Genomic DNA, 11,590 nt, shown 5'->3' with positions numbered 1-11,590 from the left:
CATTTGCAGCCCCATGGCTCCAGGACCCCTCCTGGATTAGAATCTCCTTCTCTCTCTGACTTAACAGCAGCCGCCCTGCCTGGCTGCCGGCGTGCGTCCCCGATGTGCTGAGAAGCAGATTAGAACAGCTCGTCCCCCATTAAGCTGTCAGTATTAATTTAGCAGAGTGGCTTAATGCTCAGCTGTATTTTTTTCCCTCCCTCCTGGTTGGGGATAGGGAAGCTGGAAATGACTTACCATGAATTTGTTTCTATCCCTCGCAGGGGCTGTGGAGTCGGAGGGCACACGCTGGGATGGCCCTATATAATAACGGGGCCAAGATGCCTTCCCCCCAGGAGGCGGCCAATGGCTTTCCCCAACCCGGCGCCTCTGGCACCTGGCACAAGCCGGAGGAGGAGGTGCGTCTGGTGGAGCCCAGCCTGGTGAAAAAGGCTCACCGGGAGATCCTGGATCACGAGCGGAAGCGGCGGGTGGAGCTGAAGTGCATGGAGCTGCAGGAGATGATGGAGGAACAAGGGTGAGTGATGTCCTTCTGGAGGGGGATGCTTTCCTGAGTGTGGCAGGGGGGACCGTTTCTCCCCTAGCAAAGTCCACACCATACACTCCAGACTAGGCACACTGCTCTCCGAAGAGGCCATCAGAGCCAGGCCACCTGCAACCCAGTACATCACATCCCAGAGCAGGTCATTGGCCATCCTCACCCACAGCAGGGCAGTGCCTGGGAATCCCTTGTCCCCAGCCCCATATTCAATCCACTAGACCATGCTGGATTTCTCCACCACTCACCACAGTCTAGGCCAGGGCGGCTCATGGGCACCGCATTTCAAGAAAGATGTGGAGAAATTGGAGAGGGTCCAGAGAAGAGCAACAAGAATGATTAAAGGTCTTGAGAACACCTATGAAGGAAGGCTGAAAGAATTGGGTTTGTTTAGTTTGGAAAAGAGAAGTCTCAGAGGGGACATGATAGCAGTTTTCAGGTATCTAAAAGGGTGTCATAAGGAGGAGGGAGAAAACTTGTTCACCTTAGCCTCTAAGGATAGAACAAGAAGCAATGGGCTTAAACTGCAGCAAGGGAGGTTTAGGTTGGACATTAGGAAAAAGTTCCTAACTGTCAGGGTGGTTAAACACTGGAATAAATTGCTTAGGGAGGTTGTGGAATCTCCATCTCTGGAGAGGTTTAGGAGTAGGTTAGATAAATGTCTATCCGGGATGGTCTAGACAGTATTTGGTCCTGCCATGAGGGCAGGGGACTGGCCTCGATGACCTCTCGAGGTCCCTTCCAGTCCTAGAATCTATGAATCTATGTTACAGCCTGAGGGCAGGAGGCCTTGGGACTAAAGACGTAGCAGCTGTCTAGTGCTTTATACATCCCCAGTGCTCGACAGATGCTGGCCCAAAGGATCAAAAATAGGGGCTTCAAGTAAGGCCCCTGTGGCTGAATGTCGGTGGGTTTTACAAAAGTGCCGAGGTGAGTTAGGAGCCAAGGTCCTACTGACTTGAGTGGGGCTTGTGCGCCTACTCCCAGAGGCATTTCTGAAATCTGTGGCTAAATATGGATTTTGGAGACTAAGCTGTGGCTCCTCTGGTTGGAAACATTGGCCGTTGCCTCATTCCAGCTCAGTGTTACCTGACAGCTCCTCAAGGGGCTTAGGTACCTAACGCCTGTTGATTTCAATGGAAGCTAGGAGCCCCAAGACCTGGGCCAAAGTGACTTAGCCCAAGAGCACAGAGAGCCAGGATTAGCACTCAGGATCTCCCAGCCCCGTGCCCGTTCGTGCAGACCATGCTGCCACTCCAGTGGTCAGTCAGAGGAAGCAAGGGAGAGGCTGGAGTGGCCAAGAGGTTGGGGTGCAGGGTGGTTCCTGCGGTGGGTTCTCTCCCTTATGGGGTGTAAGACTGGGAAAGCACCAAGGCTAAGCTGCTGCTACCAAACCAGAGGTCCTGGCAGATCCACGGTCCACCCCGACGCTCCCAGATCCTGCTCGTGCACCTCTCAGAGCACATCATGTTCTCCCAGGAACACAGGGATCAGACCCATGGCCCATCTCATCCAGAATGCCGCCACCCAGATGACTAGCATGTGGGTCTCTTCTCCGTTCCCTCTTCCTCCGTCCAGACTGCCCTCCTGCTCTATGCCCTCAGGAGATCTGCCCCAAAGTATTTTGGGGCCAGATCTTACTGAGCCCAGGCCGGTGGGTGCACTGCAGGGTACGATCAGAGACAGGTAGATAAACGGACGGGCAGTGAGACGCATTGTTAGCCCAAAACGTAACGTGTCCGTGTTTTTCTGTCCTGCTTAGAAGCTACAAGGTGGCTAAGTGGCTGCCTCCTGGTTCTGAATCCCCTCTCTCTGTCTGATCGCAGGGGAACCGTCTGCCTCTTCCACACATGACCCTTCTTTTCCATCTCTGTCGTTTTCTCCCAGCCTTTTCTGACAGCTTCCCACCCTAGGCATTTCTCCAGCTGGGTAGGCAGGCAAGATGTCATCTGCACTGACAACACCCAGAGCTGTCTGGAGCTGCCAGTCTGGGGCATTCACACATGGAGAGAGGCTGTCTCCATCTTTCCATCGCCAAAGGCTGGTCCGGAGAGCTTTGTAGCAAGCCCGGCCCCATGCCAGGTTCGCTGGCTGGCAGCACGGTGGCAGAGGGTGTATCTTTTATCAGGGCGTAGATGGGACTGGAGAATCCGGGCAACGTTCAGCCACAGGAATGAATCCAGAGGCAATGCCCAGCAGACTGAGTGAGGGCAGCATCCCAGTGAAAGCAGGGCACACGTGGGCAAGCTAGAGGGTGTGGTTTGCATTGGGAAAGGAGCTTGGTGATCATATTTCAATTAGGGACACAGGAAACTCCAGACTGGATCACACCCATGAGCCACCTTGTCCAGGATCTTGTCTCGGACAGCGCCCAGCACCCGATGTCTCAGAGGAAGGTGCAGGAAACCCCACCATAGCAGATATCTGCCCCCCATGAAGGTCTCATCCTAATTAGGGATTGGTTTAAGGCCTGATGCAGGAAGGTTAATATCCCTTCCAAAAATGTATTAACATTAACCGTTATAACTCTGGATAGTCTTGTTATCCATATCCCATCCCTCTTTGATTCTTCCTAAGTTCTTGGCCTGAGCCGCATCCAGTGACAATGAGTTCCACTGTCTAATTATGCATATTTCAGCCCCAGTTGTTCCCTGTCTGGGTTAAATTCTCCGTATGGGTGGGAGTCCTCAGTCTCCGTGCACAGGCCCGCTGGAATGCCTGAAGGTATTTTTGAGAGACGGGGCTGTAGAAATGCATGTTTTCTCTGTTTGCTAAAATTTTCTTCTCCCTTTTCTTGGGCGGAGAGGAGGGGGCGCCTTTCTCAGAAAGTCTTACCGAGAACAAAGGCCAAACGCCTCATGCACGTAGGATCCAGAGTTTCAAGAGAAGGGGCACGTGGGAGCGAGTGGGCACTGAGCACGTGGCTATCTGGCCCTAATCTCTTCTGAAAACTGGGCTTTGATCCTTGTTGACACCCAGTGCTCACGGTGCCTTTGGCAAGATTCAGGTTAGATTCAGTGCTGCAGGAATAAGACGGGTTTGAAGTGAAAAAGGATTGAGAGTTACCTGTGCTGTGAGTCATTGACTAGAACATCAGAACGGCCACACTGGGTCAGACCAAAGGTCCATGTATCCTGTCTACCGACAGTGGCCAATGCCAGGTGCCCCAGAGGGAATGAACAGAACAGGGAATCAAGTGATCCATCCCCTGTCGCCCATTCCCAGCTTCTGGCAGAGGCTAGGGACACCATCCCTGCCCATCCTGGCTAATAGCCATTGATGGGCCTATCCTCCATGTGTGGAAGGATGGTTCAGTGGTTTCCTTGCTTGCTTGCAAGAAGCTAGCACTAAGTGCAATTCTCTTCTCAGACACAGACTGGGTAAGTCACATCATCGCTCTGTGCCTCAGTTTCCCTGTCTGTACCATGGGGGTAATAGCTTAGCCTTGCTTCTCCTGGGTGCTGTGGGGCTAAATGCAGCAAAGATTGTGGCATGCGGATATTAAGGGACAAGCACATCAGTACCAGAGTTGGGTACACAACGGGGTGGTGCGTTGCGTGGGTTTATGTTGCAAAGTGTATCTCTGCCAAGAGAAGTCCTCGAGCCTTCAGCGGGGGCAACGTTCTGCTCTCCGCTCACCGCAGCAGGGATTCTGATCTGCCGGTTAAACTCGTTTCTAGCTCGGTTTCACCACCTAAGTGGGGATTTGCACTAGAAACCCTGTTTGAAACCTGATCTGGCCACATCCTTGGTTAGACCCTGCAACTGCGTTTAAAGCGAGATCTCCAACTCAGTGCAATGGCCGGCGTAGAAGGGAGCTAAGCATAGATTCGAATCTAAGTGATCTATCCGTGTCAAACTTGCAAGCCCTGAATCTCTCCATGAGGACGTCCCCCAGAGCCCGTGTCAGCTCTGCTCCTGCTCAGTACATCACCCCAATGGCTGATGCCGGGCCGGGCCTGACATGTGCCCGGCCTTCGATATATAACCGGGGGCCCCTGCACTGCGCCACAGCCAAACGATGCTTTGAAGCCCTGACCTTCTCCCGTAGTTCGCAGGGCTTGGGAAAGAGGCTGTGGAGAAAATAATGCAGCTGGGAGGCAGTTGAATGCTCCATGGCTTGGTTTACAGTGGAGGTGGGAGAGGGTGTTTCTTTGCTTGCTTTGTTTACCGCTGCTCTTGGTGAAAGTTGCTGATAAATTATTGAGTTTTTCAATTATTCCCTGGCCTCCAGGGGGGCAGAAGTGGCAGGCACTTGACATGCTCTGAGTGCCGGGCGAGATTGAATTTCACGCTCAGCAGCCAAGGCAAACGTTGGGTGCAATTCGCCCCTCTGGGCTCGCCTGCCCTCCTCACCCCCAGCCCAGGCCTGGCTTGCGTTGTCTTGCCTCTGCTGCATTAGGGCTGTAACAAGAAATAGCAGCCGAGGTGAGAGGGAAACCCTATGGGTGGCAGGTCTGTGTCGGAGCCCAGGGCAGCTGGCTTTGATAGCCCGTCCGTGGAACGGCGGGTGGACGACATGGGGAAAATGTAGTGACCGGTCTAGTCTGTTCTATGCAGATGCTTCTACCATGCTCGTCATCTGAGCTCTTTCCTGTCATGCATCAAACCATATGTTTGTTCATCATCGAAATCCCTTGAGCCCAGTCTGGCTCTGGGGTTGAGGAGAACCCAGCAGCCTTTGGGGCCTTGGAACTGATTCCGTTTAGGTTAACAAAAGGAGTCTGAATTCGCATAACCGCCACTAGTACAAGGCGGGGCTTTGCTGCGCTCTAGTGGTTGGTCAGCATAAGAATATAAGAGCCTACTACTGCTACAAGCTAATGGAGCTTTAGCTCAAGGGGTAGAGACTCTTGCTTTTTTAGCGTGGCAGGGGCATGGTTCAAACGCTGCTGCTACCTCGTTTTAAAAGGTGTTTTTTCCCTCTGAAATGTAACTTTATGGATTGGTAGTTTTTTCAAGTGATTCAGTTAAAAACGTGTATCTCTGGCTAAAGGACCAACTCTGGTCCTTGTGCCTGATGCAGCTGCTTGGCTGGAAGTAGGGGGCTGTCTATGTGTGGTATGTACATCGCGGCTATTGTAGTGATGGGGCCAAAAAGGAACCTCAAACCAACTCTCCCCACTCCCCTGAGTGTTGGAGAGTAGGGCAGGGTTGGTGTCTGGGATCCGGGTTCCCACACTTGTGGGTCTGGGTCAGATCTGAAGGAGGGGAGATGGCAAGCATCTTGCCAGTAGATTATGTGAAATTTCTGCCCTCTTCAGCCAAAACCTCCCAGCAGCAGCAAGGCGCGATTCTTGCTGCGGTCACGTTGGAACCCAAGCGCCGTCTCAGACCCAAATCTACATCCAAACCACCTCCCTGCTCTTTCCCCCCTCGATGTTTTGTTCCCTTTCCCTCTTCGCTCCTTTCTTGCATGGGGCGACACGAGCTGAAGTGTGAGCCCGTGGTGTCACTAGGCAGCTCTGGCTGTGGCCAGCAGAGCCAGAGAGAACCACAGGGTCTGTCTGTGTCCAGCCGCCCAATAGAAACTTCCCTGGAGCCAGGCCCCCTCTCTTCTCTACTGTGACAGCTTCTGCCTGGACCCAGTGATCCACCCACCATGGTCAGAATTACAGCCCTCTAGAGCAGGCCTGCACAACTCGTAAAGCGGCCAGGGCCATATTACTCCAAAGAAACCAGCTGAGGGCCAACACCCCCCCCCCCCCCCGGCCCTGCCGAAACCCTCCCAGTGCCACCCAGCCCCCCCCGAAACACAACACCTCCCCCCCCGGCGCCGCCCGCCCCACGGAAACACTCCCCCCCAGTGCTGCCTGCCCCGCGGAAACAAACCCTCCTTCCCCAGCGCCTCCCCACCGAAACAGCAGTATTGAACCTCGGTAATATGTTATAGCGGGCCCCTAAGGTAGTATAATTAAGGTAAAAGAAAAATGTCTTTTTGCTAGAAGTAGAATAAGATCTCCCCCCCACTTTGTAATCAATTGCCCTGTTGACTGAATGAGGTAGGCATGGAAGGCAGGCACCTCCAGACAGCTGCAACCCTTGGAGAGGGGATGGGAGCCAGACCAGATCAGTAGAACAGGTCAGCCACCGATTCGCCGGTTGCCTCCTCAGCCCTCCTCCCGCAGCTCGCCTACTCACCCCCTGCCACTGCCATCCCGCTCGCCTCCTCAGCCCCCCCTCCCCTGCCGCCGGCTCACCTACCCCCCCCCAGCCACTGCCCGCCCTCTTGCCTCCTCAGCCCCCCACACTCCCCGGCTCGCCTACTCACTCCCCGCCACTGCCTGCCTGCTCGCCTACTCAGTCCCCCTCCCTCACCCGCCGCTTGCCTACTCACCCCCCGCGGGCTGCACAGTGATCCCATGCGGGCCGCATGCGGCCCCCGGGCCGCATGTTGTGCAGGCCTGCTCTAGAGAGATTCTTGTTACTTGCCTCTCCCCATGGCTCAGAGCCTGACCCAGCAGATCCAATGCACTTCCACTGTGGCATGGCTTGGGGACAGCCTGCCTGGACCTAGCCTGGCACGTGTGTCCCAGTCCCTGCTCACTGCGGAGCACTGTTCCCCCCCGGGGCTGGCGGGGGCTAGGGCTGGGCCAGCGGAGAAGTGGCCAAGGGAACGGTGGGTTTGCCACGATGTCAGTGCACTGACCTAGGGCTGGGATGGGCAGTGCCACGGGGTTTCCTCTGCACCTGTGGAGGAAAATTCCCCGGCCCACGTCCGCTGAGCGGGCACGCGGACCTCCCGGCAAATGTCTTTGTTTTCATTTTAAGTAGGTTCATCTTGATGATCTTTCAAGTAGCGTTTCTCTGTCGAGATGTAGCTTTCGGAAGATAAGCTGTCGGACTTGTCGTCCGAGTCCAGCATAGAAAGGGCACTGTAATCGCCTTGCTTCCAGGAAGCCTAAGAACATATGTCTCTGGTTTGATTAGTGGAGAAGAAAGTGGAGATGGTCACACTGATGGTATAAGTTTGATTTTATTTTCATGTCGCTGATCAGCAAGCGTTTAATCAGCTGGCTTTGTTGCAGGAGGGGGTGTGGCCTGCCATTCAGAAGACCTGGCTTCTATTTTTGGCTCTGCCACTAGCCCATTGGGTGACCTTTGGCAAGTCACGTCACTGCTCTGTGCCTCAGTTTCCCCACCTGTAAAACACGGATAATGACACTGATCTCCTTTGTAAAGCGCTTTGAAATCTACTGACGGAAAGTGGCCTATGAGTAACAAGTTGTGCTGGGAGTTTTCTCGGTCCTTATTTTTAGGGGAGTTGTATTTGGAGGTTGATCTTGAGCTTTGGGATCTAGAACTGAATGGAGAGCCGCCTCCTTAGACTCCTTAGAATTTACATAAGATTGATTATTTTTAGTACTAATTGGATGATTCAGCTCCAATCCAATACTGCGACTAATTTGTTTGATTTTGCTTTGATCGTTTGAATTTAGCAGTGTTAATAAAAGCTCAGCTCTGGAGAGATGTTTTCTAGATATTTTTAGGTTTGAGAGTTTTTAACAACGTTTATAAAAAACGAAACTATTCCTGGATCACTTGTTCCCCAGTAAATAACATGGGTCCAAAACCTTTGATGGCCTGGTGGCGGATACCGGGCGGTCAACCTGAATCCCTGACCAACTACCCCTAAATCAGTCTGGGGTTTGTCTCCAGTGCAGTCAGAGGTGTGAATGGAGCATGTGTAGACAAACCCAAACTAGTTTTGGTCTAACTAGCACCACTAACAGTAGCAGTGAAGTCACAGCGGCACTCATGCCACACAGCTTTGCTGCTATGTCTACACACACCCCAGTCACACCTCGGATTGCACTGAGACATACCCTGTGGCTCTCCCATAATTGGCACTCACAACAGGGACCCTGTTAGATCTTGAATGAAAAGTTGACCTATGTAAGTTTATCCTTATTGGAACACTGGCACCCAGGTGGCATGAGGATGAACGGCAATATAAAACCCTGCGATAGAACCGTCCTTGACCCTGGGGCCTGTTCTTTGAATCAACAGACTGTCACAGCACGAAGCAAGCCATACTGCGAAAAGCAGAACCAGCCCTAGCTTCCAGCGGTCGTGGTTTTGTGAGTGACAGAGACCGGCTGAGAAACTTGCTTTGGAGTTTTTCTAAATTGCTGTATTGATTATCTGAATTTTAGCTTTGAATGGCGAAGGGAGGGCAGGCTCTCCAGTGTGACTGGCTGATTGCCATTTCTCTTTGGGCAAGGGGCTTCCTGAATCGAAACTGACAAGCGTGTTCTGACTTCTAAAGGTGTTTCACGCTCTATATTTCTGCCTTTGCCAGCAAGTGCATTTTGAGAAGCTTCAGGTTACAGTGGAAGTTACAGCTGGGAAGTCTGTGGTTGTCCTGCCTTTGTGCCTCTTCGTGCCCAAATCACTGAACAGGGCCCATGCAAATAGACTATTCGGCACCCAATTTGCTGTCCGGGATTTGCAAGGGCGCCCATTTGTGCGTTATTTGGCAGGTCCTGTTTAGCTGACAATGTGCTGAAATGCTCGGCCATGTTGCTGTTCAGTGCGTGTCGCTACAGCTAGGAGAAACAGGTCAGAAGATTTGCAGAGGTCACCTTTAAAGAAGGGAGGAGGGAAGCGGAGATAGAGACGGGATTATCTTCACTGACCACTGGGGGCTGCTTTTGGACCACAGCAATACAGCTGCCAGCACAGGTCTCTGGCTGTAACCTTGGCATCCTGAGAGGTGGATTGAAGACATTCCATCCTGGACTCCAGATTTTGGGGGCTACAAACAAGCGGGGGATTGTCTCCTCTGATGAGATGCAAAGAGCTTTCAGCTCTTTAGATCCTCTCAAATCTAACAAGGTGTGTCCTACTGGTATATAGCATAGCATCACAGACCTTAGAGATGGGACTTGTTCAGTCAGTCCATCTCCCTGCCAGTGCAAGACTGTCCCCTAGAGAAATGCTTGGCTGTATACATTTTCTTGTTTAGATCTGCGCCCAATCAGGGGTGTTTTCTGGGCTTTTGGATTTTGTCAGGCCAGACACTTAACCAAGCTGTGTCTTGGTTTCCCCAGCTGCAAAATGAGGATAATGAGGCTGTCTTTGTTCTGTTCAGTGCTTTGAAATCCATGGATGGAGATTTCTCTGTGAGAGTGAAGTATATTTTATGAAGCAGATTCAGCACTGCAAAAGATCTCCAAGGCAGGGAGTGTATATATATATTTTTGGTTTCTTTGTGTGCAGCACCTACTGAGGCCCTGATCCTTGTGTTGGGTTCCTAGGGGCTGTGTGGTCTAGTGGGATAGAGCCCTGGAGTGGGACTCAAGCAACCTGGATTCTAGTCTCAGCTCTGCTGGGTCACCTTAGACAAGTCACTTCCGACCCCTCGTGCCTCAGTTTCCCCAGTGGTTTGAGAGCTACTGGTGAAAACTGCTATGTAAGAGCTAGGCATCGTTATTATTGGGCTCTACTAGAATAATAATGAATAAACAGAAAACGTTAGCGTGCACACCCACAAAAAGGAATACGAAATATAACCTCTCTCTGGTGTTTCACTCATACCCATCAGTGCAGGACTAGATGTACATATCTCAGCACCCACCCGGCCAGATTTGTAGCAGTGCTTAACTCCCATTTAGGTGCCAAAATAAGGGCCTGATTTTAAACACTGCTCAGCACCCCACAAGTCCCCGTGGGACACATAAGGTCAGATTTTCCAAAGGGCTCAGCACCCAGATGCACCCAAGGCCTAGAGGCCCGGACCCCTCAAATCAGTGGAAGTTAGGTGCCTAAATACCTTTGATCTGGGCCAGAGTCCTTTGGAAAATCTGGCTTAGAGTATCGAAGTGTGTGTAAACACTGCACATTCCCCTCTGTATCTCTTTTCTGCATTTCCTGGCTTTGTTTTTAACCCTGCTACCTTCCCGTCGGGTAGATGTTTCGCATTTAACACGCTTAATTTGGGAAGGGAAACAAGAAACTTTCAGCCCCAATGGAAAGAATCCGCTTGAGAGAGGCACAAAATGCTCCATGAAAAGCTCAGTCACTGTCCATTAACTAGTCAACAAGCCAGACTGTAAGTATATAGAAGAGTGGCAGGCCAGAGATGGAACTAACAGGAGGTACAGACCGCATTCAAGGGGACAAGTGAGCGTCTGAGTCCCCGCTCTGCTTTTTTTGTTACCAAGCAATTTAGTCACAGAAGATCTGTCACCAAGCAGATGCAATTTGCTCTTAGAAGCCGGCATCCTTAGCTGCGTAGGATGCAGTTGTGACCTGTTCACTCCAGACGTAGCCACAGATTGAGGTAATATCATTCATCATTTGTCCTGCATGAGGACCCTAGACGCCCCAGACTTGGAGCGTGGCCCCATTGTGAGTAAGAGACAGGCCCTGACCCACGGGGCTTAGAATTGAAAAACACAAGAAGGTTAGAGGAAAGAAGGATCATTACCTCTGCTTTCCAGATGGGCGATTGAGGCAAAGAGTGAGCAAGGAGTCGGAGAGAGAACAAGGACCTGAACCCGGGTCTGCTGAGTCCCAGGGCCCTGCCTTCTCCAGAAGGCTCCATCGAAAGGGCTTGAGACCCAGCTCCTACAATCCCACTCTTCAGCGTCCCGTTAATAAAAGCCAAAGCCTTGAAGACCTGAATTAACTGTGTCCCTGAGGATAGCCCCCCCCCGCAACGTGTTTGTTCCTGCTTCTCCATCCCCTGCTTCAAAACCCCAAGCAACTCGGGAGATGCCACATTTGCTCCCTTTGTAGGCTGCCTCCGTATTATTTCTGACACCAGTCAGCAAACAACCATGCACTGAACAGGGATCTATCTAGGTACTTACATGGTCCCTGTACAGCAATATCTGAGTGCCTCAGAGTCTGTAAAATCCCTAGCCTTATAATACCCGTGTGAGGCAGAGCAGGGCTTTATCCCCACTTTAGAGATGGGGAACTGAGGTTAAGTGACTTGGCCAAGGTCACACGGGGAGTCTGCAGGGACTTGAACCCAGGTCTGTGACCTAACCACTGTGTCGTCCTTCCTCCTTGTTGTGCTACGGCCTTTCCGAACACCATGCA

The 11,590-nt window shown here is 52.0% G+C and overlaps 1 protein-coding gene across 1 annotated transcript in view; it reads left to right on the top strand.

The window, feature by feature from the left end:
- The first annotated feature begins 293 nt into the window (after positions 1 to 293).
- Positions 294 to 11,590, top strand: part of SRRM3 (serine/arginine repetitive matrix 3) — an 87,765-nt gene continuing 76,468 nt past the window's right edge. Inside the window, exon 1 of the mRNA XM_065418571.1 lies at positions 294 to 517. Within this exon, the coding sequence (XP_065274643.1) occupies positions 294 to 517 (224 nt within the window). The remainder of the gene's footprint in view (positions 518 to 11,590) is intronic.

Source organism: Emys orbicularis, chromosome 17, assembly GCF_028017835.1.
Source record: "Emys orbicularis isolate rEmyOrb1 chromosome 17, rEmyOrb1.hap1, whole genome shotgun sequence".
Taxonomy (NCBI): domain Eukaryota; kingdom Metazoa; phylum Chordata; order Testudines; family Emydidae; genus Emys; species Emys orbicularis.
Note: the sequence above shows the minus strand (reverse complement) of the source record. Positions and strands in the feature narration are given on the sequence as shown.